This window comes from Seriola dumerili, unplaced genomic scaffold, assembly GCF_002260705.1.
Source record: "Seriola dumerili isolate Sdu_G_001 unplaced genomic scaffold, Sdu_1.0 BDQW01000531.1, whole genome shotgun sequence".
Taxonomy (NCBI): Eukaryota; Metazoa; Chordata; class Actinopteri; order Carangiformes; family Carangidae; genus Seriola; species Seriola dumerili.
The window spans coordinates 338,034-365,357 of record NW_019174786.1 but is presented as its reverse complement, the minus strand read 5'-3'; the positions used below and the strand labels follow the sequence as shown (position 1 = coordinate 365,357).

General features: G+C 39.8%; 5 protein-coding genes and 1 long non-coding RNA gene across 7 annotated transcripts; 4 read left to right on the top strand and 2 right to left on the bottom strand.

Moving 5' to 3' along the window:
• Positions 1-1,502: 1,502 nt before the first annotated feature.
• Positions 1,503-2,201, top strand: LOC111235689. The gene is made up of 3 exons (XR_002665693.1): positions 1,503-1,594; positions 1,771-1,855; positions 2,154-2,201. It is a non-coding gene; the product is annotated as an uncharacterized LOC111235689 (long non-coding RNA).
• A 258-nt stretch (positions 2,202-2,459) lies between these two features.
• Positions 2,460-4,096, top strand: LOC111235601. Its single transcript, XM_022764109.1, has 7 exons — positions 2,460-2,583; positions 2,750-2,819; positions 2,926-3,022; positions 3,212-3,331; positions 3,419-3,550; positions 3,697-3,806; positions 3,885-4,096. Exons 1-7 carry the CDS (start codon positions 2,460-2,462, stop codon positions 4,081-4,083), a joined length of 852 nt encoding a protein of 283 aa, XP_022619830.1. The 3' UTR covers positions 4,084-4,096.
• A 996-nt stretch (positions 4,097-5,092) lies between these two features.
• LOC111235662 (probable E3 ubiquitin-protein ligase RNF144A-A) lies at positions 5,093-7,509 on the top strand. The gene is made up of 6 exons (XM_022764185.1): positions 5,093-5,193; positions 5,347-5,412; positions 5,449-5,644; positions 5,868-5,968; positions 6,175-6,330; positions 6,493-7,509. Exons 2-6 carry the CDS (start codon positions 5,374-5,376, stop codon positions 6,946-6,948), a joined length of 948 nt encoding a protein of 315 aa, XP_022619906.1. The 5' UTR covers positions 5,093-5,193; positions 5,347-5,373; the 3' UTR covers positions 6,949-7,509.
• Positions 7,510-10,223: 2,714 nt separating this feature from the next.
• LOC111235585 (E3 ubiquitin-protein ligase RNF19A-like) lies at positions 10,224-13,675 on the bottom strand. 2 transcript variants are annotated; one of them, XM_022764079.1, is made up of 5 exons: positions 13,458-13,675; positions 12,284-12,390; positions 12,026-12,126; positions 11,491-11,661; positions 10,224-11,398 (listed from the first exon to the last, which is right to left on the bottom strand). In XM_022764079.1, the coding sequence occupies exons 2-5, from the start codon at positions 12,378-12,380 to the stop codon at positions 10,943-10,945; spliced, it is 825 nt and encodes a 274-aa protein (XP_022619800.1). In that variant the 5' UTR covers positions 12,381-12,390; positions 13,458-13,675; the 3' UTR covers positions 10,224-10,942. The 2 variants fall into 2 exon arrangements, with proteins under 2 accessions (XP_022619800.1, XP_022619801.1); XM_022764080.1 differs by having other exon boundaries at positions 12,284-12,387.
• A 96-nt stretch (positions 13,676-13,771) lies between these two features.
• On the top strand, positions 13,772-19,341 carry LOC111235583 (ubiquitin carboxyl-terminal hydrolase 47-like). Its single transcript, XM_022764076.1, has 12 exons — positions 13,772-13,821; positions 14,312-14,447; positions 14,542-14,656; positions 15,120-15,235; positions 15,367-15,437; positions 15,633-15,758; positions 15,856-15,951; positions 16,040-16,168; positions 16,264-16,392; positions 16,511-16,551; positions 17,265-17,299; positions 17,493-19,341. The coding sequence occupies exons 2-12, from the start codon at positions 14,390-14,392 to the stop codon at positions 18,344-18,346; spliced, it is 1,770 nt and encodes a 589-aa protein (XP_022619797.1). The 5' UTR covers positions 13,772-13,821; positions 14,312-14,389; the 3' UTR covers positions 18,347-19,341.
• A 4,955-nt stretch (positions 19,342-24,296) lies between these two features.
• LOC111235584 (probable E3 ubiquitin-protein ligase ARI8) lies at positions 24,297-26,210 on the bottom strand. The gene is made up of 4 exons (XM_022764077.1): positions 26,039-26,210; positions 25,782-25,882; positions 24,998-25,153; positions 24,297-24,846 (listed from the first exon to the last, which is right to left on the bottom strand). The coding sequence occupies exons 1-4, from the start codon at positions 26,145-26,147 to the stop codon at positions 24,394-24,396; spliced, it is 819 nt and encodes a 272-aa protein (XP_022619798.1). The 5' UTR covers positions 26,148-26,210; the 3' UTR covers positions 24,297-24,393.
• Between the last annotated feature and the right edge of the window lie 1,114 nt (positions 26,211-27,324).

Below are 27,324 nucleotides of genomic sequence, written 5' to 3'. Positions count from 1 at the left end.
GTGTGTGTGTGTGTGTGTGTGTGTGTGTGTACACAAACACATTCCTTCGACCAGATGTGCACCTGCTTATCTTTAAAATTCTTTCCATTCATAGTTTACAAACCATTGAAAAAGAGATTTATGTTTGTTTTAGGTTGTTGACAGTTCATTTCTCTGCATGTGTGCTGTATTCATTCACCACATGACTCCACACAGAAAGGCCTCAGGTGGCTGGTTCTGGATTTGAACCCAGGGCCTCCTTGTTGTGAAGCGCTCATACTTTTATTTCATTAATGAAACTAAAATGATTTTCTCCAAATTTTGGTGAAAACAAACTCCCCAAATTATGGAAGATTATATAAATCTCTTAATGTTACAGCATAAAAAAAATCACCAGAATTAGAGGTTTGGCAATTTAAACAAACAGTGATGTCTTGTAGTTGATGAACAGTCACCCTCATCACTTTTGAGAATAAAGTAAAGCGGATTAGTGCAAACATCTGCGCTGTAATGCTCTGTAAAGTACATTTAAAAATGATTAGTAGTTTTTAGTGGATCAACATGTTTTCCACTGAAGCTATTGACTAAAGGCGATATGTCATGAAATAGATATAAAGAGTTCGTTTTCTTCCTTCAGGTGTGGTCGAGCCAACAGCAACTATAGGAATGAGACCTGCCTGGATGTGACAGTAAGTATCAGTCTGACTGATTTTATTTTATTCCTTTGGTGAGCTGAAAAAAAAAAAAAAAGAAGTACGAAAACGTATGGAGTGTGTTTATCATCTCTATCATCAACAGATCCCAGATGATCACCTGGCTGGATGTGATATTTACCCGGAGCCTGATTCGCCTCGCAGGACTGTTCTCAGACCTGAAGGTGCTGGACTCCCTGACACCGACTTCCTGCTGTACCTCCACATACAGTCCACTGACAAGTGTAGAGCAGAGGTGAAGACCCACTGACAGCACTGAGGTCTTTGACATTACTGTGCAACATATCCACAAGTGTTGTATATGAAGTAGTTCAAAGGTTTTCAATGAATGATAAAACGTGTTCAGACAGCACTTTTCTAAAGGAAGTTACAAAGTGTTTCACAATAAAACAGAGAGAAACTATAAAAATGAGAGAACAACAGACAGGCTTTACTGCAATCACCTCTAGATTTTTATTGTCTTTTTAATTTAATTTTATTATTTTCAACACACTGTGCTTTGATTTTGATGCTGCACATCAGATTATTTCAACAGCAAATATTTAAACTTCCTTCATTAATGACTGAAAACTGAAAGAGCAATAAAACATACTTTATATATTGAAATAAAAAATGGTGCATTGCAACATTAAACTTTATGAACTCAAGGTGAAACGTTGTGTGTCCTGCTTTGTATGGGGATCTGTACTCATGAATCTCTACTGCAGCTGTTTTATTATCATTCACTACTTTACATTTTTTTCTTAATTCTATATTTACTCTTTCTGTGAACTCAGCCTAATGTGTTGGCCTACGCTGTCCGCTGCCAGACAGACACCCATGGGCGACCTGTGGCTGGGGTGGTGGTCATCTGCAGGGACAAATTAACAGCAGCCGCATACAACCACCACGCTACAGTACAGGTATGATTTATTATATTAATAACTCTGCTACCTGAAGGTTTTAATTATATGCAGTTTCTGTTTAAAATTTGTCTTAAAAATGACTGAAAACACCAAATAAAATAAACGATGGTACTGTGGGAATATGGGAAGCAGGAAGAAAAAGTACGGATTATAATGAATAATCTATTTTCCAGACTGTGATCCACGAGCTGTTCCACGCACTTGGGTTCTCTAAAGATCTCTTCCACACCTGGAAAGACTGTTCCTCCTCTCCTCAAGGTTTTTAAACCCAACTTTATGTCACTATATTAACAATATGTTGTAGCACACTCTTCTGTTATACTGTGCAGTTGTTCCACATACTGCAGTGGGTGCGAAATAAAACAAGTAGCTTAAGATATATAAAAAAGGCAACTGAAATTAGTGAAAAGTGATTGAATGAATAAAGCGAATAAAGTACTATTAAAGGGAAATAAAGATTAAAACTTTTCAGCTCTTGAAGAAAATACAATCAGAGAAATAGAAGTACAAAAAAAGAATTAGATGCTCAGAGAGTTTCCTCTGATTTGTGCTGCAGTGGGTGCCAGATGTTCGCCTCGGGGGAAAGTGATTCACTCTGATGGATCGGGCCAGATGAGGATCTACACCCCGTCTGTCATCTCAGCCCTGCAGAAGCACCTGGCATCAACTGACCCTGAGCTGGGAGGACCGCTGGAGAACCTGGTACTGAGAGTTCAACAAACTCTCCCAACACTTTCAACAACAGCTTTCCTCACCTGTGTCAAACTTCCAGCTACTTACCTGCCATGCCTTCTTCCCTCAGGATGCACCTTCAGGCGGAGTGTCCTCTCACTGGGAGTCCCGGGTCCTGAGGGGGTCCATCATGGCAGCGGTGCTGGAGGACTGGACCACAGTCCGGATCGACCCGGTCACTTTAGCTGCATTACAGGACACCGGCTGGTACACGGTCAACCTGAGCCGGGCACAGAGTCTGGTCTGGGGCGACGGTAAGGGGTTGTGTGTTGTGGAAAATCTGCTTGATTATAATAATAATGCTTTAATAAAAAACTAGTGTTTGCAAAGATATTACAAGGAGAATATTAAACATACAGCAGCTACAGTTTAATTATAACTATAAAACCGCCTGATTTCTCAGAATGTGTGTTTTTGTAGGTGAAGGAGCCACGTTTGGTTCCCTGTCAACCTGCCAAGACAACTCCTCCTCCTTTTTCTGCTCTGGCAGGTACGTTTAAAGCTGTATGTTTCTTTTCCTCTGGATTACAGGTCACTTTTTCTCCTTTTCTTATGATATTTCCAGCACTAATTTTTCCATTATTTTTTTCTGTCAGTGGACGTGGGTGTCATTTTCTTCACCTCCACAAGGGGGAGTGCCAGACGGATCCATACCTGGAGGGATGTGGAGTGTTTAAACCCCTCCAGAATGCAGTAAGTTACATTTCCTCTCTTGAAAAATCATCTTCACCAAACATTATCACCCAGATTTTATCTGGACTTGTAGATTTACAATTTTGTAAAGCAGTAATATCTGTTTTTTATACATGTGTTTGTAACCTGTGCTTTTTATTGCCATTGCGGCACCATGTTTTGACTCTTTGTCCTCCTCTTGTCCTTCAGAGTGAATGTTGGAAACAGGAAAACACCGGGCAGTCAGCTGAAGACGATTGGAGCGGGGAGATTTTGGGCTTCAACAGCCGATGCTTCTTCTCTAACCTGACCAGACAGGTGCCTGTGCTTGTAGGTGAATGCATGTCGCCTGTGTTTTCTGAACCCTTTCCATTATTCCCTTCTTACTCCTCTTGTCTTTTTTTCTTTTACAACCAGAGTCAGTTTGTTGAGGTTAACAGCTCAGTGGAGGGCCGCTGTTACAGACACAGGTGTACTGGACCAAACAGGTTCCAAATCCAGGTCACTGGCTCTGAGTGGGTGGACTGTCCAGCAGGAGGCACAATTCAGGTAACATGAGCCCAACGTGTAAATATAGAAAGCTGGAAATCAGTGGGGTTGTTAATAGATGTAGGTATGTATATAATAGAACCTACCAAAGTTCTCATTTGACATTTAGTCATATTATTAATTTCTTTGCTGTTTTTACTTCCCAGATAAAAGGATATCAGGGTTTAGTCTTGTGCCCTGACAGGAGGTTTTGCCTGTACTCTGACATTACTCCTCCCTCAGATGATGTCAGTATGTTTCCATCTTCTTCCACAAGGCAAGTATGATTTTAAAAAGCCCCCTCTTGGTTTACAATAACCTGTAACTCATACTAACCTAACTGTTTTCTGTTCAGTGACCCCTATGAGACGTTGACTTCAGTCCAGGATGGGACCTGGTCTCCCCTCAGACCTCCTACACAGATCACTGTAGCCACAGCGCTCTGCTTCACTGCCGCTGTGTGTCTCCTGGCTGCACTCATGGTGTCTTACAGGAAATGCGGCTCCTGCAGGATCAGGATCCACACTGTCCCAGAGGATCACAGGAACCTTTAAAAAGCTAAAGTGTTGAGAGACTTACAACTTACAACTAAACTGTAACTTTGATGGCCTTTTCCCCCTGTGTAAAATATTACACGTATAAATGATCATTTAAATGTGAAAAATAATTCATTCAAACTGTATTTTTTTATGTGAGGTTTTATTTAATAGGAAATAGAATTAAGTCATGAATATTACTTACTGTGAACCTGACTTAGCTAAAACTGTTTATCAACTTCTTTCCTGCCTCACACATAATGATTATACTCAAAGAGCATAATGAGAAAACATGGCCAAACAAACCAACCAATAAACAAAAGAAATGGTCAATTTAAAACTAACAGATTGAAGAAAGATGATATTTATTTTCATCTGACATTCATGTGTCATAGATACAAAATAACAGAGCCTGAACTGAGAGCATGTTTTTTTCTGTGTCATTGGGCGTGTGATTTTTTTTTTCTTTGTTTGTTTTGAAACGCATGAAGGAGCTAAAAAATAATGTAGGTGACCTTTTTGGGTAGATATTGTTCTCATGGGAATTTCTGGAAACGTGTGGCAGAGATTGAGAGTGAAAATCAAATATCTACACAATGGCAGTGGTAAACAACAGAGAACTTATGTCCTGCAATCATGTGACTTACAGGAAAGGTGTGCCTCAGATTGAAAGTGAAAATCAAATCTCTGTAGTTAAAAACACAGTACGAGATGTTCTTGTATGTAGGATCATAACCATTATGTGTGGGGGCAGGAAACAAGTTGATGAGCAGCTTTAGCTGAGTCACGTCCACAGCAAAATGATTATCTAATAATAATTATCTAATAATTATCTTTAAATATTAAAGGAGAATGACCATGATCTGATGAGAATCATTAATAGACCTATTATATTTTTTTAAAACAGTTCACCGAAGAGAGTGAAAGCGAAAGTGTCCTCACACACAAAGCTAATAAAATAGTCTGCCAGTCGGAGCAGGGGATTTCAGGGGAATCACCCCCCCCACACACCCCCACCCCCCCACGTCCCTGGGCAAAGTACGGTGGAAGATCTGCGGATGATCTTCTCAGACCACATTTCTCGTCGTTTTCAGGAGCGTCTTTCAAGTGCGAATCTGAAAACTCAAGGTAGACTAGTGTTGTTTCCTCTGTCCTGTATTGACTTTGATTTAAAAATCAGAATTGTATTTCATAGTTTGAGTTGGAATTTACAAATGTTATACATTTTTAATCAGACTCGCCCCGCCTAAAGACCTGCTGCTGTTTGTCGATATTTCACAGGGGAAATCAAAAGAAAGCGACGTTAAGATGGGCTCCAATGTGTCAACTGAGCAGGAGAGGAGTCAGGCTGAGCTGAAGAGTCAGGCTGAGCTGAGGAGTGAGGCTGAGCTGAGGAGTCAGGCTGAGCTGAGGAGTCAGGCTGAGCTGATATTTCAGACTCAGCTGAAGATTCTGGCTGAGCTGAAGAGTCAGGCTGTGCTGAAGTTTCTGGCTGAGCAGGAGCAGTGTCAGACTGAGAAGTGTTATGACCCTCGAGACTCGACACTCACATTTGTGGACAGAGAGGACGAGTTAGACTGTAAGTCACCGAGTGTGTTTGCCGTCCGTCCATTTCAGTTTCCAAAGAAGTGACATGAATTATTATAAATTACATATGGATTATTGTGAACTTTTTTTAACAATAGGTAAAACATATACGCATTTAATGTTGTACTATAACGTAGTGTATTATTTGTGTGTGTGTGTGTGTGTGTGTGTGTGTGTGTGTGTGTGTGTGACGGTTTCTCCGTGTTTTTCCTCAGTTCTGTGTGAAGGTTTCAAGTCTCGCAGAGCTCTGATGTCCTGTGGTCACGCTGTGACTCCGACGTCTCTGACCAAGTGGTGTCGCAGGTTACTGGATGAGGTAGGCTGTTCCTAATGAACGGTATGACCTTCATTTGTTAATTCTATGTTTGAAATGGATGATTTGGGATGTTGGCTGATAGCAGTCCTAGAGAATGGCTGTCACTGTAAAGTCTTAAAAATGTGTAACCTATAGTGTTTGGTGGCTCGTTTCCAACTTCTGATAGGCTACTAATGAATAATTTACTTTTCCATATTTTAATAAAGGGTGAAAGCAGATTCACATGTGGACAAAGTGGTTGTGATGTTGAGTGGCCTTACTCAGAGGTTCGTAAAATGGCTCTTCTGACACCTGAAGAAATGGAGTACTTTGAAGAAACCTCGGCTTCCAATGCTATGAAGCATTACTTTGATGCCAAATCAGTAAGTGTCTCATTGAAACTATGACATTTATTAGCTGTATGTGGAAACCTTTTCACGACAAATTTGTTCTGCATGCTAATAAAATGGAAAATAAAATGGAAATTAAATAAAAAAAAACCTCTCTCTGTTTTCCCTCGTCTTTCACCTCCTTCCACATCACAGTGTCCTGGATGCAGATCTTCTTTGGTGAGAAAGGAAACCTCTAATCTGAGCGTCCACTGCACAGTGTGCACAGCAAACAGAGGACGGGTCTATGAGTTCTGCTGGCAGTGTTTGAGGGAGTGGAAGGGTCCGGCTCCGCGCTCAGACCGCTGTGAAAACGACGGCTGCTGCAACGAACCACTGAAAGTGCTGAAAAACTGTCCAGATATCATCTTTCAGTCTGTGACAGGGGTCACTGGCTGTCCCTCCATCCGAGCCTGTCCCACCTGTGGCTCACTGGTGCAGCATGACACAACAGGATGTAAAAATGTTGTTTGTATCCAATGTAGGAAGGAGTTTTGTTTTGTGTGCCTGAAGCTGACAGAAGATTGTTTGAAGACAAGTAGTTATTACATACCATGCTCCGGTGGTGTTGCCCCCAGACAGACCTCTATACCTGTGTGGAAGAAGGAATAAAGTAAACAACTATTTCCTTAGATGTGTCTTTTCTCAAGTAGTACAGTAGTACAGTCTGTTTACTACAGTATATAACTGTTGATATGTGCCAGGCAAGTGCAGGCTGTTTGTTTTTGTTTTCTCCCTCTCCCTCTCCCCCCTCTGTCTCTCCCTCTAGGTGCTGACTGGTGATTGGGCTCCACCTGATTAGACTAGGGGAGGATGGCTTATTGAGCTCCTGGCTGCCCCAGTGGCCAATCATCTGCCTCGAGTCCTCCAATAAAAGGGGAGCCTGAATGAGATCTCTCTCTCATTTTGCCGGATAGTGATAAGCCTGCCAGTTGTGTTCATGTATTAAAGGTTAGTGGTGGGTGCCACCCGCTGTATTGTTTTGGAGGCTCTTGTCTTAGATTAGGTAGATAGGTTTTCTTTTGTGTGTTTTTGTCTCAGTAGATGAAGATAGCTTAGGCCTCATTTTCTTTTATTGGGTTCATTTCTTTGGCACACCACCTTTGTCCCTTCCTCCCCCACATTTGACTTCCTTGTTGAGACCCTCAGGGTGTAATAAACTACTTTCTAGTACTCATTGACTCAGTTTAATTCTTGATTTGTCACGTTATGGTTCCTGTCACCCCTAGCTCCAACTAAGGGACATAACACTGTAAAAAACATGACAAGGGGCACAAAATATCTATGATGTACAGTACGGTCTAAAAATCTGAGACCACTTTCCCATTGACTTGAACAGGTTTTTTTGTTACTGTGCTTTTATGACTTTGGAGAAGATGCATCTTTCAGCTTTAAACTGTGAGGACGCTCCACAACCTGGATGTCTTGAGTCAAAGCGTCTGCAGCATGCACTAGGAAGGTAAACCAGAGAGAGAGATAAAATCAATTCTGACAGACTATCAGTGTCCAATCATTCAAACTACACCACAGTAAGCTTAATGAAAAAGTTTGGCATCTTACTTTTCTTTTTCCTGTAGAAAAGAAGATAAGCACTCTGGGATCTGATGGGACAAATGTGAGAAGGCAAGGTCATTGTCATATTCAGCAAATGTATGGTGGGGAAAAAAAGACAAATTAAGTCTTACTACTTCTTATTGTCATCCACCTGGAATGGCTGGTAATGAAGCTGTTGGTGAAAGGAATAGCAGGTTCCCCATTATTATTATTTTTTACCATCTACCACCTGACTGCACAACTAAGTGTTGAAGCACTGCTGCTTTGGGATCAATAACACTGAAGAAAAGGTGATCGGTCTTACCGGTCTGACAGTGGTATCATTGAAGTTATACCATCTCTCATCCTCCTGGGACTTGATTGTAGCAGTGTAATGTCCACCTGTCAGATCTCCAAAATGATCCACAAACGCGTACAGGTCATACGTCTGACTCTGATCACCAGTGGAAAAATAGGACAGAAATCAGGACGAGGAATTAAAAAATAATGAGCTGTGATAAAATAGTAAAAATGTATATAGAATATACCTGTGGTATCTGTAGGGTGTAGGGAACCTCCACACTGCAGTTTATCTTCGCATGTTCCATGCGACGGTCGTCAAACTCAAATCTCTTCAGCAGCAGCGTCAGAACATCTGGATGATGCTTTATTACATGCCTCTAATTAAAAAACACAATATGTAATATAGATACAGTGAGCACTGTTTGTAATGGGAAATGTAAACTGTAATTGTTACAATAGCAAGTCTTTAAGGAAACCATGACATAAATATAAGGTCAAATGTTGTTATAACACAGATTTTAAGAAGGTGTTAACTGTTGCATCACTGTGAGCTATCATTATAAATGAGGCCTGTAGTTGTATGGTGGTATGGACCATGTATATGTGCTGCACAGTTTAACATAACTTTACCTATTCATTTTCTGTTTGCCACTGAGAGCCAGTAGTCTCAAGACACAATTATCTATTCATTATTTATTTAACAATTCCAACTCTGTGTGCAAATCACATCACTATTGCCACATCCAGACCCATGCTGTGGACCAGCACAATGGGAGAACGCACGCAGTATTTGTGTATGCACCATATTCCATAAAAGAAAACAGTACAAATTTGACAGTGACCAATTCATTTGCTGTGGCCACCTGATTCGTTCAGCTCAGTAAAATCACAATCCTAAAATCCTAATAAGTAACATACTGCTTTGATCATAGGTACTATCTTCATCTCTAACATGGTGTTACTTAACTAGTTATGAAATAAATATAATAAAGTAATTTGATAAACATGACCTACTCTGTCTCTTTCCAGGCTACAGAGATCAAAAACTGCCGGGCGAGATGCTGTGATGCATTGTGGGGTTTTTAGTATCTTCAGGCCTTCCTTCAGCCTTGCAGGTAGCACTCTTCCAATCACACGTATTTACACCTGATATAAACAGATTGATTCACTCTCTGGTGTTAAATATCTTTGGTTTGATCTGAAGTCAATGTAAACATTGATGTGTGTAGGGTAGATGGCAGTCACTGTAAGAACCCTCCCCAAGAAGTATGGTGTGCAGTTACTGATCTCAACAGCATGGAAGTTATTAGTAAGAAGCATGTCAAATATTCAAAGTTACAGCTCTGAGATATAACTGAATATTTTTTGGTGTGTCCAACTGTATTTAACACAGCCAAGGACCCACAGCAGTATATCACCTGTAACTTCATAATAATGCTGAAGAACCAGGAGTGACAATATATAACCAGGTGGTGGGGAACAGAATGAAGTGTTTTTGGTTTAAAAGCACCGTCCTCCAGCATTTAAGAAATGGAAGGTCTTTAGTTTGGTTTTAAAACATTGATGGGGCGAGTCTAAGATCAGCAGGTAAACTGTTTTAGGTGCATAGATGCTAAAAGCATCTCATTACACTTTGAAGATGCTCCAGGCACAAGGAGATTTCCAACTTGTAATCTGCTGGGAATGTAAACTAACAGCACGTCTGAGATGTACTGTGAAGCCAGACCAGCAAGTACTTTGCGCTTTTGTTGATTTTAAATCTAACAAACTCAATGCAAGGAGAAGGAGGTGGTGGGTGGGTGTCTCATTTAGTACTTATACTTACACAGAAGCACTAATCCTCTCAACAATCTGATGTCAGAGTAATCATCATCCTGTTAGATTTTGTCTTCCTTACTTTCAAGATGAAAATTATGTGATTAACTATCATGTGATAAGATAAAGTGCTTGTAAATGTTTATATGATTGTTCAGTATTAAATGTTGAATAAAAAGATCACATCACTATTAAAAGTCATAAATTATACACCTCAAAACTGGGGGCATTGGCGTTTTATTTTTTATTTAATTTTAATGGACAGTCTCTCATTTTATAGATACTGATGCATATCAGCCATGTTTGGATGAATCTGAATTATGAACCCACATTTAAGAAATTCAGTATTATTTTTTACAATTGCTTTATTTCTCACATTTCACATTTTTGAATTTCAAGGACATTTTACGAGTTAAATTTTGCCGCATTGCACACAAAAATGAGCCATAACACAAAAGCACTTATAACTGTATATGACATTTTCCGTCGGCACAAAACTTGTCTAGAGTGATCTCTGTGTAAATGTAAAGAAAAAGAAAAGGCACAAGAAGAAGAACATAAAGGTATGATGATGATGAGGTTAGTAAATAGATTCTTAGATGATCTTTTGTGAAAGAAAAATAATGTTTTTGTAGATATGAAAATGACCTAACATTATAAATGATCTAAATACAGTCTAATAAAACACCTTTAATCGATACTGACCTTTCTTGTCATGTACAGTTTAATATCTGACCAGAAGGGGGCAGAGTAGGGTCACAAGTAAAAATGATCTTCCATGTCCGTTGGTACAACATATGTATTCGTCACAAAGGTTTTGTCTATATTTACAGGCTAATATAAATAGAATAGAATCATCCTGCTTTTATTGTTGATTTCTCATTATTCATATTTTCTTTTAAATATCTAGTATTGCTTATTTGCCCATTAAGTAAAGACAGACCATTTTTTGTTTTCATTTTCTCCTCCAGACAGGGATAGAGGTCTGTCTGGGAGCCACACCACTGGGACAGATTTTGTATGGTGAACTGGTCTGGCAGCATTCACGCTTTAGTTTCAGGCAGATAAAACAGAACTGCACGCCGCAGCGAGGACAGTTAATATTTTTGCAGTATTGCTGGTTATGTTCCACCCTTATGCCACATGTAGGGCAGGCTCGGACGGAGGGGCAGGCGGTGGCGCCCTCCACCTCCGGCAGACTGATGGTCTTGCACGTCTGCAGGAGTTCCAAGTCCCTGTTGGCGCAGCCGTCGTTGCTGCAGCGGTCAGATCGAGGGCCTTGACCTTTCCACTGCTTCTGACACTGCCAGCAGAACTGGTAGGCCTTCTTCTGATCAGCCGTGCATATGGTGCACGTCACACACAGGTTGGACAGGTCCCTCCTCTCCACACATGTTTTGCACTGCGGGCACTGATGTAGAAAAACACAACAATGAAAATTACTTCACTTGATTTTGTTGTAAATTTCTGAATCAAAGAAAAATCCACTGAGAAGTCACTTACTGGCTGAACCTCATAGTACTCTGCAGCAGCCAGATGGGCCATGGTCTCTTCAAAGTGCTGCATTTCCTCAACAGACAAATCAGCCAGTCTGCGCACTTCCTCGTACGACCACAGTTTATTGCACAGTTTGGTGCCCTCTACCACTGCAGGGCATCTGAATTTGTATTTCCCCTTCGAACAAAGAGAAGATCCAGTTTAGGATTTTAGAAAAAAACGGAAGAGATTTGCTGATGGGTGTTTGGTGTAAATATAATGGTGTTTCAAGAAACGTTTCTTTAAGGTTAAAGGATAAACCCCTGAAATTAAAGTTATGATCTTCTCCATGATCTCAAACTATACATCAATAAATATTATAAATAAACTACTCCCACTCTCTGAGAGCGCTTGGGATTATTATACTTAGATATTAATATTTCCAGCAAGAAAGAGGACGATTTCAAACACTGATCCAGTCTCCTGCTCTCTCCCTCTCATTGGACGAATAATAAAAAATAAAATTTACTGACAAAAAAGGAGTTTTCAAAACATAAGATACCTCATCCAGCTGGCTGCTACACCACAGTGTTAGAGATTCAGGGGTGACCGCGTGGCCGCAGGACATCTCTGCTCTGAGGCTGCCGTCACCATCTTCTGAGGCTGAAGAGCACAACAACAAGTATATTAGCGACTGGAAGAACTCTGAATTTATGAAATCCAACAGCTCATACAATGACACTTAAGTTTGATAATCAGCAGTCCTTTTTTGTTGCACTTTTCTGTGCACGTGCTCAGCGAGAAAGGAAATGAATCTTACACACTGGGTCCAAGTCGTCCCTCCTGTCGACAAACTTCAGCGTGGTATCGAGTGGGTCGTATCTCTTCTCCACCTGCGCCTGTCTCAGAGAACTCATTTTGATTCTCCTTAGTGGAATAAACAAATGGCAAATACTGAAAGGTTTACAGATTTAATGTGAGAACAATGTTCATGGTTCATTTAAGCCGACATTTGTAAACATTTATGTTACACACAGTTATGTAGGCTATGCTGAATTAGCTGTTGGAAGTTCCTGTTTGCAGTGTACCCATGGGGTGTACAGACAGCTATCACTGGATACCTTTGATACTGAAGGAAACTTAAAAACCTGATGATTCCTGCTCAGGTTCTGGAGTTAAATGGAGCATCATGTTTGATTTATGATTTCTATGTGGGTTTATTGGTGATGCACATCTGTAATGATGATATCCTCAGAGATGTACAGGCCACATAGAATCTAAAAATACATGTATCATGTCAGTGTGTTCAGATTTGACTTGGTTAATATGCAGTTAGAGATTAGTTGTTCGAGAAACCTCCAACCTGATGTATTGGAGATATGATGTTGAAAAAAAACAAACATCCGGGTTAACGACATATTTTATCACATGACTGAGCTGATGTCAGCACACCTGACTCACTATGTCGCTATTAAAATGTTCAAACACTTTTGCTATATGAATTATATTATAAATTTCCATAGTTTAGTTAGCTGAGGTATATAATGTACAGTGTATTTTATCAACAACTGTATGTGTGTAACGTGTTTCTTGTGCTGAGCAATCATAAAACGGCTGCGAAGACGCACTGGGTGAGGCACGCAGTTCTCCTGCCTCATGGTAGAGGGCGCTAGTGATGAAGTCAGTGCCTCACCAGCCATGAACCTCACCGCACGTCACTGCAGCCTACCCCCTTAGCCATTAGATTTTGATCTAACAATAAAGTTTAATAAAGTTTTAACCATTTAATGTGTCAAGTAATACACACGAAGTATGAGCTTGATACGTCTGTAAATCCTTATCTCTCACTCAACGTTTATATTATTTTATTTTGAAGGCGACATGACACCCAGTGAATAGATGAAACCTCCCTAAAACTTTATAGCCTGATGTTACACATTAAAACTACATTAGTAAAAGAAAAAGGATGAATTGAATAGATTGTTTTGTCTTACCTTGATGTGAAAGTTCGTCTCTCTGTTGTTGTTGTTGTTTTTTTTTTAAGGACTTCCCCTTTATTTTGAACAGGAAGTGTCGCACCCGCGCCTGAAACTACACGAAGTCTGGAGGATTATTTCAACACTCAGTACTTCTGGAAGAAATGTCCAGGGTTTGTATGTAGTTTCATCTGAGAGTCCTTCCTGGTGTGTGTGTGTGTGTGTGTGTGTGTGTGTGTGTGTGTGTGTGTGTGTGTGTGTGTGTGTGTGTGTGTGTGTGTGTGTGTGCGTGCGTGTCGCTGTATCTTCCTCCTTCAAACTCTCGCTGGTATCGAAAGTGAAAGTTCACAGTTACACGCCGGATCATCGGACAGGATGCACGGTGAGTATTCCTGTGTTTTACCCTCCCATTTTAATACACGCCCAAATAAAACCTCATGTGCTTATCGGACCGTAAGTAGACACAGTGTAACCTACACGTGGCACTTTATAGTGTGTTTATTATTGTGCTCTTGTAGCTTATTTTTAAAGTGTGGTTTTGAGGCGCGGGGAAATGGAGGATTAAGAGGCGGCTTGGGTTTCCATAACACCCAAACACAACAGCTGCTTTCACTGGTGCCTGTAAAATGTCTGTAAAATCATTACCCGCTCTGCTGATTGAAAATCCTTTAAGTTTTACAAATATAAATCTATAATATAACAACAACATAATAACAATAATGTGGTTTCTCATTGTGATTTTTGTATAGTTTTAAGGAGTGATGGAAGAAGTATTGATCCCTTAGAGTCAGTTATGATTCTGTTCATTCTTCTTGACTTGTGAATCTGATCACTCTCCATTAACTTCTGCTGTATCCGTTGTGCTTCCACAGGCTGAATATATCCATACATGTGGAAAAAAAGGATCGATAATCTAAAAATGTCAACGCTCCCATTCGAAGGAGATCACTATGAATCATGAGCGTGTAAATATGTTCACAGAGAGACTAGACAACTTCACCATCTCAGGTAAGTGACACAGTGGCTCGTATACGGCTCATATATTTCAGAGTTATAAGATAATGTGGATTTTGTGTGTCTTTTGTCCCTGTTGTGTCTTTAGATTACCATGGCCTGAACAGTCCAGGTCTGACATGCTATTTGAACAGCGTGGTTCAGGTGCTTTTTATGACTGAAGACTTCCGGGGTTCAATAAAAAGTGTTTTAAATTCCCCTTTGTAAGTGTTTTATTTTTATTTTTAGACAGATTAGATGAAGTGAAACTGAAGGCGGTATATTAAAGGAGTAGTTTGCGATTAATTTGCTTTCTTGCAGAGAGTTAGTACATGAGAAGTTTGATACCACTCCATGCTGGAGCCAGCAGCTTGTTAGCTTAGCTTAGCATAAAGACCAGAAGCAGGGGGAAACAGCTAGCCTGGCTCTGTCCAAAGGAAATACTTGAACCAGCACCTGTAAAGCTCACTGTGGAGTGGGGACTCCGGGAAGTTACTGGTCCCAGGCGATAAATGGTCTGGCACAAAATATTGAGCTATTCCTTTAAAACAGATTTGTCGGATAGGATATGAGATCAGTCCAGTTCACATGAACAGATTGTTGTTTTAGACCATGTTAAATAATCTGACTTTTCTTTCATTGGTTTCTTCTTTAACAAAGCCACGTGTACTTCTCACTGTGCCACAGGTGCTGCAGTGAAGGTTCGACAACCATTGACGCGCTCCTGGGAAAACTGTTTGATGACTTAGAGAGGGGTTTGGCTGAAACACACAGCTTTGTAAAAAATCTGGGGATCAGAGATGGTAAGTTTAGATTTGAGACATGTCACTGCAGCTGTAGAAGCCTGTGTGTGTTAAAGTCCTGCAGACTCAGAGAAGCAGAATATACTTTAATGATGAAACGTCATTTTCTGTCAACTCACTCCCACATTCAGCATACGAGCAATGCGACGCTGCCGAGTACTTAGAGAGGATACTGTGTCTGACCAGCCCTGAGGCGTCCAAGGTAGGGACACTTTAATGTACTGAACATATTGAATGGAAGAACAACAAGCTAAATGTGCTAGTTTACACCTGTAGTCCTCACGCAACTAAATACCAACCAGTACTAAACAGCATTTTTACATAAGAATTAGTAAAATTTAAAGGAGGAGAGTATTGTGTGTGTATATATATATATAAAAAACATTTTTGTGTGTAGACATTCAGGGGAGAGCTGAATCATAAAACCACATGTGGCAAGTGTAAGAAGAGGATTGACTCCCGGAGCTATTTTTGGATTCTGCCACTAACGATGGAGAATTCATGCAGTCAAACCTACAGCGTGGTATTATGCTTTCCTTTAACCAGAATCAGAGTTCTGTATCTTTCATACTGAGAGAGAAAAAGGACACGCAGGATAAATAGATATACAATGTTTACAGGAGGGAGGGTTGAAGGCCTTTTTCAAGAAAGAACAAGTCTACGGGGAAAACAAGATGTACTGTGCCCGGTGTAATAAAAAGCAAGATGCTGAGATTGTGAGTAATTAATTTGATCTTTATTAGAATATAAATGACTTTTTGACTGTCTGATGTTAATGCAGATGTTTTTCTCTGTGGGATTTAGGACTGTGAGATGACACAAACTCCAGTGATTCTGACTCTCCTGCTGAAGAGATTTACCTTCGACTACAACTGGAAGAGCTACGTCAAGCTTCACTGCAAAGCTGAAGTTCCCCAAACTTTACACATGGAGGTATTTAAAAGAAAATTTTTTTTTTACATTCATCAGAAAATTGCTTTAATTTAACATTTATTAAGTAGGATTTTGTTTTATTTCCCTCTCTTCAGAATTGCAAATATGACCTCTACGCCTTAGTCAACCACTTTGGAAACCTCACAGGAGGTCATTACACTGCAGAAATCAAATCTTTTGAAACGGGGGAGTGGTATTGCTTCAATGATGCCATTGTTGAGAAGGTGAGGAGGCTCTTTCTTCTATACTCAGTCAAATGGCACAAATCATTGCACAGTTAAACATGCAACAAGTTTAACTGGAAATCAGCATTTAGGCTACTGTATTTTTCTAATTCCACAGGTCGGACAGCCTCTGTTTGGGTCTGGAAACTCCTCTCTGAGGTAAATATTGCCTTCAAGTGGTCAGGTTGTCATGATGTCACTGCGCACTGTTTGGGGCTCAAGCATCGTCTGAGGAAAGTGCTCGTCACGTCAGCTGACATCGTTTTAAAACCCCTCCAACCTTTATGAAGTCACAATGCACAGACATTCATGGTCTCCAGAAGATGAGCCCTAGTGCCTTTTGGTGACTCCCTCACCTTTAATCTAGAGCCACAATGAGGGTCACATTTGTTAAGTGAAATATCTCAACAACCTTGACATTTATACACCTATACATGTTCCCCTCAAGATTAAGTTATATTAATATAATATGATATATAAGATTATCAAATTAAGTAATAATTTGACAGTACTGTCTATTTCCATCTAACTTCATCATCAGGTCACAATTTTAATTTGTCCAATATGTTGTTTTATGTCTGTACACCTGCAAATCTAATGACATTCCCATCAGCCTCAGTTATACTTGGAGTTTTTAGAGATGGATCAATCTGACACAGGGAGGTGGAGGTGGAGGTGGAGATGTTGATGGCAGGTTTCTTGTCCAAAAATAAACACTTTGCCTTTAAACATGGTTGAAACACATGGGCTAAAACTACTTTGTTTCAATCATACTGAACCTACAGTCTTTAGTGATGCAGCTGGAGTTTATGTGGCTTGCTCAGGGGAACTTAATGTTTCTGCTGTTGTAACCATTTTTCCTGTCAAACCAGGTCCCACACAGCGTACCTTCTCATGTACAGGAAGGGTAAGCAAATGTACCGCATTTACTTCTGAGTTAGTAGATTTATTGTTTGTTATAGTGCCGTACCCCACTAGCCCTCTGGATTTTTAGATCAGCCCAACCAAATAAAAAATTCCTTTGCTGTTGCTCACTTGAAACGCAGTTTGACACAAGGTCTGTGCTGATCAATAATAACCTCTGTTCTTTCTCTTCAAAGAGAGCACGCATTCTGATCAAAGCCATGAAGTCGACCAGGAAGCTCAGTGCGCACGATTGGACGTCGAGGCTGAAGGAAGACGTGACGAAGCAGAGAGAGGAGAGGCTCTTGCTCCTCCTCATCAGCTGAAGGATGAAAGTTGCAGTGAGGATGGAAACTTGAAGCACTTGAATGGTGATGCGTTAAAAAAGAGCTACGATGATGCTGTTTGGAAGAAACGGACGGATTCTTCTGGGGAAGTAGAAAAACGGCCAAAGAGAGCAGCGTGTGTGAGACCACGCGGAGACAAAGATGGTGGACATCATGAGCCCAACAAACAGCATCTTAATACAAACTCAGAGCACATTGCAGCACACTGTGACCTCAGGATTCAGCAAAAACATAATTCCCTAAAGAAAAAACTAAAGCCTAATGATCTTGCCTGGGACAGAACAGGACAGAACAGCATTGCTACAAAGACTGATAGTAGCCCTAGAAAAATTAGAGTGAAGCCTGCAGAAACTAAAGGTGTGAGAGGTGGAAGAGAGGTAGTAGCGGAGGTAAGCATAGAAGGAAAAAGTATCAAACAGAGAGCGAAGGCCGACGTCAGTGAAAATGTAGGTGATTCTGTTGTAAAGTCATTTCATGTTTCCTCCAATAGCTGCTCTCTGACAAAGCATCCGCACAGTAACTGTAGAATGAATGACCCCAGCCTATGCAGCTCGGAGAGAAACCAGCATGTTGTGACCTCAGGTGAAGGCTGCACACGGGAGGCCACGACAACTGTGAGAAAGGGAAAGAAACCCGTAAGTCTGAGGACGACAAAAAACACTAAAAAGAGAGAGGAGACAGTCAAACAACAGCCATGGAGGTGATTAAATGTGAAGGATGATATCTTTTATTTTCATGTGATAACTGGTTTGATTTTTTAATCTGCGGTCTGTGAGTCAGTCTGTGATCAGGGATTTTTTTGTGTAGATTATATATGTCCTACTTAATATTACTGGTTGAAAACTGTTACCATTTCACTTTGATTTGTAACCGTAGTGTCAGAACTGTCCTGGTATCCTAAAGGTTAAGATGCATTCAGTATTCACAGTTAGGTTTCAGCCAGGGACTGTGTTGCTCATCTCTCCCCCATGTTTCCTGTCTGCTAAATCCAAAAACAAATCCCTCAATAACAACATTATCTGCAGTGAATACGGAACATATCCCACACTTTGGCCACTTTTTGCTCAGGATTTCGACTGGTATATCTAGAGGAAGGCTGTGAGCGTGCATCATGAATACAGTAGAGGGAGTGCACGTGATCTTTTGATTCTGTGGAGGTATGGAGACTTGTCTGAGAGCTGCGCCATCACTGCAGAGGATGAAGTAGGAGCTCGTCTTTAAGCACTGGAGAACCTCAGTTCTCAACCTTTAACTTGAAAACTTTAAACCCGATTTCAAAGTAGATTTGAAAGTAATGGAGGCATGTGGTGTGTACAGGAAATTTACTATGAGGACTCATAAGTTATGCACACAGCCTTTATTATCCGCATATCATAGACAACAGCTTTTTATTTACATCTTACATGATCATCTTTTTGATGCTGAATGTGTAATAAACATCAGAATAACATTTTAGTCATAGAATAATGGTAACAAAGTTTTATTTATATAGCAAACTTCATATTACAGATTGTCAAACAGTGTTCTTCACAAAACATAAAGATAACGGTTAAAATAGGAATATGGACACATTAAGAGCAAGAAGACAAGTCAAAGACATTTAAACAATAAAATTTATAGTCATAAATAAATTACAGTTATATTTGTGGGTGAGATTAAATTATGTTTTGCCATTACTTAGTAAAACTGCAGGTCCAAGAAGGACAAAAGAATAAGATAATGTTATATTGATTATTTTTGATTATAGGCATAAGTGAGAAGTGTATGCCGTTGAAGTTCAATGGGAAGACTCTGCACAAAGACTCGAGCTGGCTGTGTGTATATGGCATCCAGCACCAATCCGTCATTCACCTGTGTATAAAGCTGAAGGCGGGAGGGGGACTTCCTGTGAGGGGAGATGGTGGTACGGGGGACAAACAAGGCAAAAACCAAAGTATGGAAAGGCTCTCTCTTTTTTTTTTTTTTTTTTTTTAAACCTACTGAGTTTATATCTGTTCCCTGCTGAGACACATGTTAATATCACACCAGAGGGTTAGTAACTAAAGCTTTTTCCTGTAGTCTCATGGAATATCACCAGTCTCAGAAAAACACCTAAATTAATGTTTAAAATACGTCATTATATATTTAGATCAAAGTGTCTTTTCTTTCGAGACAGTCATGAGCGTCATTGTTGTTCTGTTATATTGGTTTTGACCTGTAGATGGTGCTACAGCTCCTTCTGGGCCTTTCATTGACTCTAACTCAGTGTTTGTTCCGTGTCAAAGGTTTCACAGGTCATCACATTTTTACACTTATACAGTTTCCAGCTTCACTACCAGTCTCTACTGTGTGTAAAATATCTGTTTGATATTGAGTTTATATGATTCAGTATGTGGATGATGATGACATTATTATTTTTGCTGTCATATAGATAATGATCAATTGAATGGAAGGCAAATCAAAAACATTTAAACAATAAAATTGATAGTAAAGAAATTCGTTTTATTTGAAGGTGAGATTAAATTATAGTGTGTATTTAGGTAAGAGCACGTTTTCTCTGAAGTAAAAATGTAGTACAGCATATATTTTGAAGTTCAAGGATGGAAGTGAAAGTTCATTTTTACAGCTTCTTCCGGGAATATCATCGGACACCATTACAGTCGGAAATACTGCACGAAGAGAAGATTGTGGCAAGAAAACCACAAACATGGTTATCCAGGTCAATGTGTGTGGAGCTGGTGGGGGGGTGAAGTTAGTCGACCTGTGCGACAGCGAGGAGCAGTTTAAGAGCCTGACGGTGCTGCAGCTGAAGGAGAAGATAATAGAGGCGGTTTTTTCCAGTTACTACGGTAAAACTACTTTCCATTAAACATCCGACCTACACACGATGCTCAGGATTGAAATAGTCTCGAAACTTACAGGCCTAAATAACAGAGCTAACATTAACGATTAAATGGTCATCTGTTAAACACGCATTCATGCGAGTAAACGTGTTTTCTAAGTAAGGTTGCAAAGTCAATGAGGACAAATGAAATTTACTAACACTGATTAGTTTTGGGATAGATCATGAAGAACTGAGGTTGATCTTCAATAACAAGCGGTTGGACGATGACTCAAGCCTGCTGAGTGCATATGGAGTCCAACACAGGTCCACCATCCATATGGTTCTGGCGGTGCCCGGGGGAGGACCAGGGGATCCTGGCAGGGGAGATGGTGGTATGGGGGACAAGGAAGGCAAAAACAGAAGTATGGAAAAGCTCACTTTATTTTAAACCTACTCATGTTGTATCTGTTACTTTCAGAGACACATTTGACATGTAACATCACACCAGAGGGTTGGAGCTGAACTCCAGAGATTGCCCAACATTTGCCTCATGTGCCACTTTTGGTGCAACATTTTTAGTGTGACAAAAAACCTTCCTCGTAACCCCCTGTGTGGAATACATTCCCATATTTTCATACCCACCCTGGTATGTGCACACTCCGCTGCCTGATGATTTGCACCGACTGTGTAATAATCAACTATTTTGACCGGCACACATTTGGATGGTTATTTTGCAGCCAAATGGTTCTGCAACACTGCATTGTTGCCCAAAGAAGACAGGAGGAACCAGTTGAATGCAGAAGAGTGAGGGAATAAGTTTAATAATTGCATTTTCTTTTTTTTTTTCATTTACTTTTAATGTTGTATTAACTGGTGTGTGACAAACTGACATGGCTGCAAACCGGGGACAGATCAGATGAGCACTTATCTGTATATTCGTACTAATTAATAGTTAAAAATAAGTTGTTGATTCTCTCAGTTTCTGTTGTTCAAACGATACGGTTGATGTTGTGCAACCGTTTGGAGTAAAACTCTAAAATGTGTCCCAACATTGTTTGTTTGACAGACCTATTGTATTCATACTGAACACATGACAATCTGTGCCAGTTCTTCTACTAGTTAATACTCTTTGCTTTGCATGCACATACCAGACTTTCCAGACCTTAGTCTTAAACTAAAGCTTTTTCCTGTAGTCTCATGGAATATCACCAGTCTCTGAAACACCTAAATTAATGTTTAAAACGTGTCATCATGTATTTAGATCAAAGTGTCTTTTCTTTCAAGCCTCAGTCATTTTTCTTAATGTCTGGAGACAGTCATGAGCGTCATTGTTGTTCTGTTATATTGGTTTTGACCTGTAGATGGTGCTACAGCTCCTTCTGGGCCTTTCATTGACTCTAACTCAGGTTTTGTTCCGTGTCAAAGGTTTCACAGGTCATCAAATTTTTTTTACACTTATACAGTTTCCAGCTTCACTACCAGTGTCTACTGTGTGTAAAATATCTGTTTGATATTGAGTTTTATATGATTCAGTATGTGGATGAATATTATTTTTGCTGTCATAGAGATTATGATCAAAAGACAATTGACAAAAGGACACACAATAAAATTGATAGTAAAGAAATAACAGTTGTATTTGGAGTTGAGATTGAATTATAGTGTGTATCTTGGTAAGACGTTTTCTCTCAAGTAAAACGCCAGGATTGTAAATATTTAAGTACGTTTATAAGTAAGTAAATAAGTTTAAAGACGAATGAGAAAGTAGATTTTTACAGCTTCTTCCGGCATAATCGTCGGACACCATCATCACAGTCAGCAAATCTGCACACACACACACAGATTGTGGGAAGAAATGGTTTTCCAGGTGTTTGTGAAATATAATGGCAGGGTGGTAGCGGCGATCCACCTGTGCGACACCGAGGAGCAGTTTGAGAGCCTGACGGTGCAGCAGCTGAAGGAGAAGATAATAAAGACTGGTTTTTACAGCAACGACGGTAAATCTACTTTCTTTTATGGCTGCGTCCGAGCTACACGCGTTGTTCATGATTGAAATAGCCACCTATTGTCATTGAGTAAGACTACGAGTGCGAGATTTAAATGATATTGTTTTGATTTATTTTGCAATATAGATGCCTATAGGTTGGTCTTCGCTGGCAGGGATCTGCGCATAGACTCCCGCCGGCTGTGTGAGTATGGAGTCCAGGACTTGTCCACCATCACAGTGATTCACAGTCTATTCGGAGGAGGAGAGGATCCTGGCAGGGGAGATGGTGGTATGGGGGACAAGGACGGCAAAAACAGAAGTATGGAAAAGCTCTCTGATTTTTGAACCGTTCTGCTCCTTACCGAGACACATTACACATTCCACCTCAGCTTGACCTCTAAAATGTCCCAACCTTGTCTGTTTGACACTCAAGTATTCATACTGAACGCATGAGATAATCTGTAGCCTGACAGGTTTTCTACCAGTTAATACTTAATACTTTCCATCCTTTTATAATTCAAATCAAAGACAGACCTAAACAGTGTCATCATTAATCAGGATTAGGATCAGGATAATCAGATTTGACCTATAGATGGTGCTACAGCTCTTTCTGGGCCTTTGATTGACTGTGATTGTTCTGTGTGAAAGGTCTAACAGGACCTCAAATTTTTACACTTGCACTTAATTTCTACACTGTGTTTTGATATTGAATTTTATATGATATTTGAATACATGTTAGTGTTTTGCTGTCATTTACCCTGTCCAACAATCAGGAAATGTATTCACGATGAACTTGTGTGACCTGACCTCATGGTCTTCAGCAAGGGGCATGGCTAGTGTTTGAACTATTTACATCTGAACAAACTGACATTGCACCAACTCTGCTAAACACTGAACATGAACTGAACATCCCTCTGAGACGCTGCGTTCTAATTGGTCAAGAGACCAATACAAAGAGCCAATCACAAAACATGATACTGCTGATTCAGTTGTTAGAGGAAGGTCCCTGGGGCATTTCCAACACCGCCTGCTCTGTCACCTTTACTATTTGCTGCAGGATTCTATTTTGTGTGTGTTTCCTGGCAGTTACAAGAAGTCACGTGAATGCACGACAGAAAGTCTGGATTCCCCCTCTAGATATTCACGTTTCATTTTATTCACTTTGTACAACCTGGGTCTGTTGCCTTGTTTGTGAAGTAATGTTATGGCTCATAGTTGTACTTTTTTTGTTATTGCATTATTCTAAATATCCATATTCTTCATATTCTTTATTTAAAATACTTTAATAATGTCAATAAATGCGTTTGGTTTCTTTTTCAGTGGGATTCATAAATAGTTTTACAGCAGCTTTCAGTAACACAAACAGAAAGTGAAGCATGTTCACTGCCCTGTTCTCATGCCAAACACTGGTGCTGGTATATTCGGTACTTTCCTGTTGTCATTTCAGGGACAACAACACTCACACATTTGCTGTTTTAGGGGAATATACTGAAACGCTGCCCAGGCTTTATGATGCAAAGTACAGGACAAACTCTAAAGTGTCCAAAACATGTGCGAGGCTTTGCTGTGTTCAGCGCTGTTGTTCTGGTTTAGTGACCTGAACAACACGTTCAACCCACAAACCTGCAAGGAAACATAGTCAGAGGAAATGAAGTGGGAAAAATCTACCAAGTTGTGGTGTATGTGGTGTTAATACAAAGGAGCAGTGATGTAGTGATAACACAAGACAAAAAGGAGGCTGAGGCAATACACAATGAAACGAACAACAACATGTGGTGGTGGAATATGAAAGCATTTATGAAATGAAACAATTATGAATCGATAAATGCTTCAAACTCACAATATATGTGACAATTCTATTCAGATTTTCAAAACCAGAGAAGAATGTAAATTACAGCAATGGTGCAATTAAGAAAAGACACATCAAAAGAAACAGAAGCACTTACATAGCGTTGTTTATATCATTACTTCTTCCACATGGGTATAGAGCTCTGTCTGGGGGCAACACCCCTGGAGCACTGTCCTGAAATTTTACTTGTCTTGAAACACTCTTCAGCCAGCTTCAGGCACACAAAACAAAACTTCACCTGACATCGGGGACAGACGATGCTTTTACAATGCTTCCTGCTATGCTGCACCAGTGAGCCACAGGTGGGACAGGCTCGGATGGAGGGACAGCCAGTGACCCCTGTCACAGACTCAAAGGTGATATCTGGACAGTTTTTCAGCGCTTTCAGTGATTCGTTGCAGCAGCCGTCGTTTTCACAGCGGTCTGAGCGTGGAGCCGGACCCTTCCACTCCCTCAAACACTGCCAGCAGAACTCATAGACCCGTCCTCTGTTTGCTGTGCACACTGTGCAGTGGACGCTCAGATTAGAGGTTTCCTTTCTCACCAAAGAAGATCTGCATCCAGGACACTGTGATGTGGAAGGAGGTGAAAGACGAAAACAGAGAGATGTTTCTTTCATTATTATTTCACAATTTTTTATCAGCATTCAAAACTGATTTTTGAGCAACAGATTTGGTTTTCAGTTAGTGAACATCATATAATTTCAATGGGACACTTACTAATTTGGTATCCAAGTTATCCTTTTGAGCATTGGCAGCCAAGGCTTTTTTAAAATACTCAATTTCTTCAGGTGTCAGAAGAGCCATTTTACGAACCTCTGAGAAAGGCCACTCATAGACACAACCACGTTGGGCACATGTGAATCTGCTTTCACCCTTTATTAAAATATGGAAAAGTAAATTGACAAAACAATTACAAGTTAGAAACGAGCCATAAAGGCAATATATTATTCTCACATATACATTCTCTGAATGTATGAAGATATAAGTTGATAGAGAAATTTGTATATGTATATACAGTAAATTAAAAATAGGATTTCTTTATATGGCACTATATGTTGCAACCATATATATTAACGATTTATTTTTATATTATTATGAATGCAAGTTTGTTAAAACAACATACATAAAAAAAATTATTTCTGCTTATATGTTTTTCTTTAACATACATGTCTATCTTTTATATGTAGATATATAATAACATATATTGACGGGCTATTGGATGGATATAGCTACGTATAGGCCATATCTATATGCATACATACATGAACAAACATATTTTTATGGGCTAGACATACAGCCTATATGTCAATATATGAAACTGCCAATTTGTAATGCGTTTCATATATATTATTTTTTACGCATATTGTATGTACATGTTTTTTTTTAACATATTTAATAAAATCTGATATATGTACATAAATTACATTTGCGTATGGTGTAACGTGTCCAAACGTATTTCGAGAATAGATGTATCATTTTAAAATGTGTAGGAACAGCCTACCTGGTCCAATAACCTGCGGCACCAGTTGGTCAGAGACGTCGGAGTCACAGCGTGACCACAGGACATCAGAGCTCTGCGAGACTTGAAACCTTCATATAGAACTGAGGAAAAACACGGAGAAACCGTCACACACACACACACACACACACACACACACACACACACACACACACACACACACACACACAAACAAAACGCGACGCTTATACACCGTACACACTTCTTTGGACACTTTGGGGACATACTCGGTTACTTACAGTCGAACTCGTCCTCTGTGTTCACGAAGCGAAGTGTCGAGTCTCGCGGGTTATAACACTTCTCAGCCTGACACGTCGTGTGTCCATCATTAGACTCATTAGAGCCCATCTTAACCCGAGCTGCTTCTAGTTTCTCCACGAACTACAAACACCGAAGCTCCCTGTTGAGTTTCCTGCTTGTGTGTGTGTGTGTGTGTGTGTGTGTGTGTTATTTTCAGTTTAAAGTCACGTGAGTGAATAACGCTGTTTTGTTGTCTTATTTGTGGAGTGATGGTCCTGGGATCGATAAAGTGTTTCACAGGATGATCTGGTTCAAAGCAACATTAATGAATATGGACATTTTTCTCAACATTATATCTCCATATCACAGACACATGCAAACAACAACTTTCCAAAAATGAGGTGCAGCAGGTTCAACTTTTTATTGATCTCATATGCAATAAATTGTCTTCTAGTGCAGTATACTCTGCCACTTGCACTTTGTTTTTCTTATCTTTATTCTCTTATAGCTGTTTTCCTTGTTTTTAACAAACATCCTTACTGTTTGAATGGCTTGTAAAGTATAATTCCAGCACTTTTATTGTCTTATTTTTTGGATTGTGGGTTTATTGTGGCATGTTTTATGCTGCCTTGCTGCAAAAAGGAATTTCCCCTTTGTAGAGCGATATAGATCTGTATCGAACTGTTACGTTACAGAAACAGGGTGTGCATTCATGCAGGAGTTCAAAAATAATTTGGTGTCCAAACAATTCATAGTTCAGTTCAGAGATTCACCCTATTGTGACAAATTACTCAAACATAATACAATTTTATCTTTTTAAAACATCAAGTGGCACACTGGGTAGTATTTTCACTTTCTCTTTTGCAGTTACAATAAATGACATGACTGAAAGCATGTCTGGTTTTCCCCATTCCATATTTCATTTCATATTTCATTTTACTAACCAGTAATGTGCTGTTAAAAATGGGTTCATTTTCTTTTTGGTGGAGCATTGTATTATTTTTGTTACTGCATTGTTTTGAATATGCATGAAATCATATGTAAAATCCTGTGATTATGTCACTCAGTCTTTGGTTTCTTTTTCAGTTGGATTGATAAATTGTTTCACAGCAGCTTTTAACAAAACAAACAGGATGTGATGCTGAATAAGGAAACGCATTCACACATTGGTTGTTTTTGGTGGATATAGTGAAATGCTTCCCACGCAGTATGATGCAAAGTATGGACAAACTCTAAAGTGTCTTTGTTGTGACATAACTTAGTTAAACAGCCTGTGGTCACACGC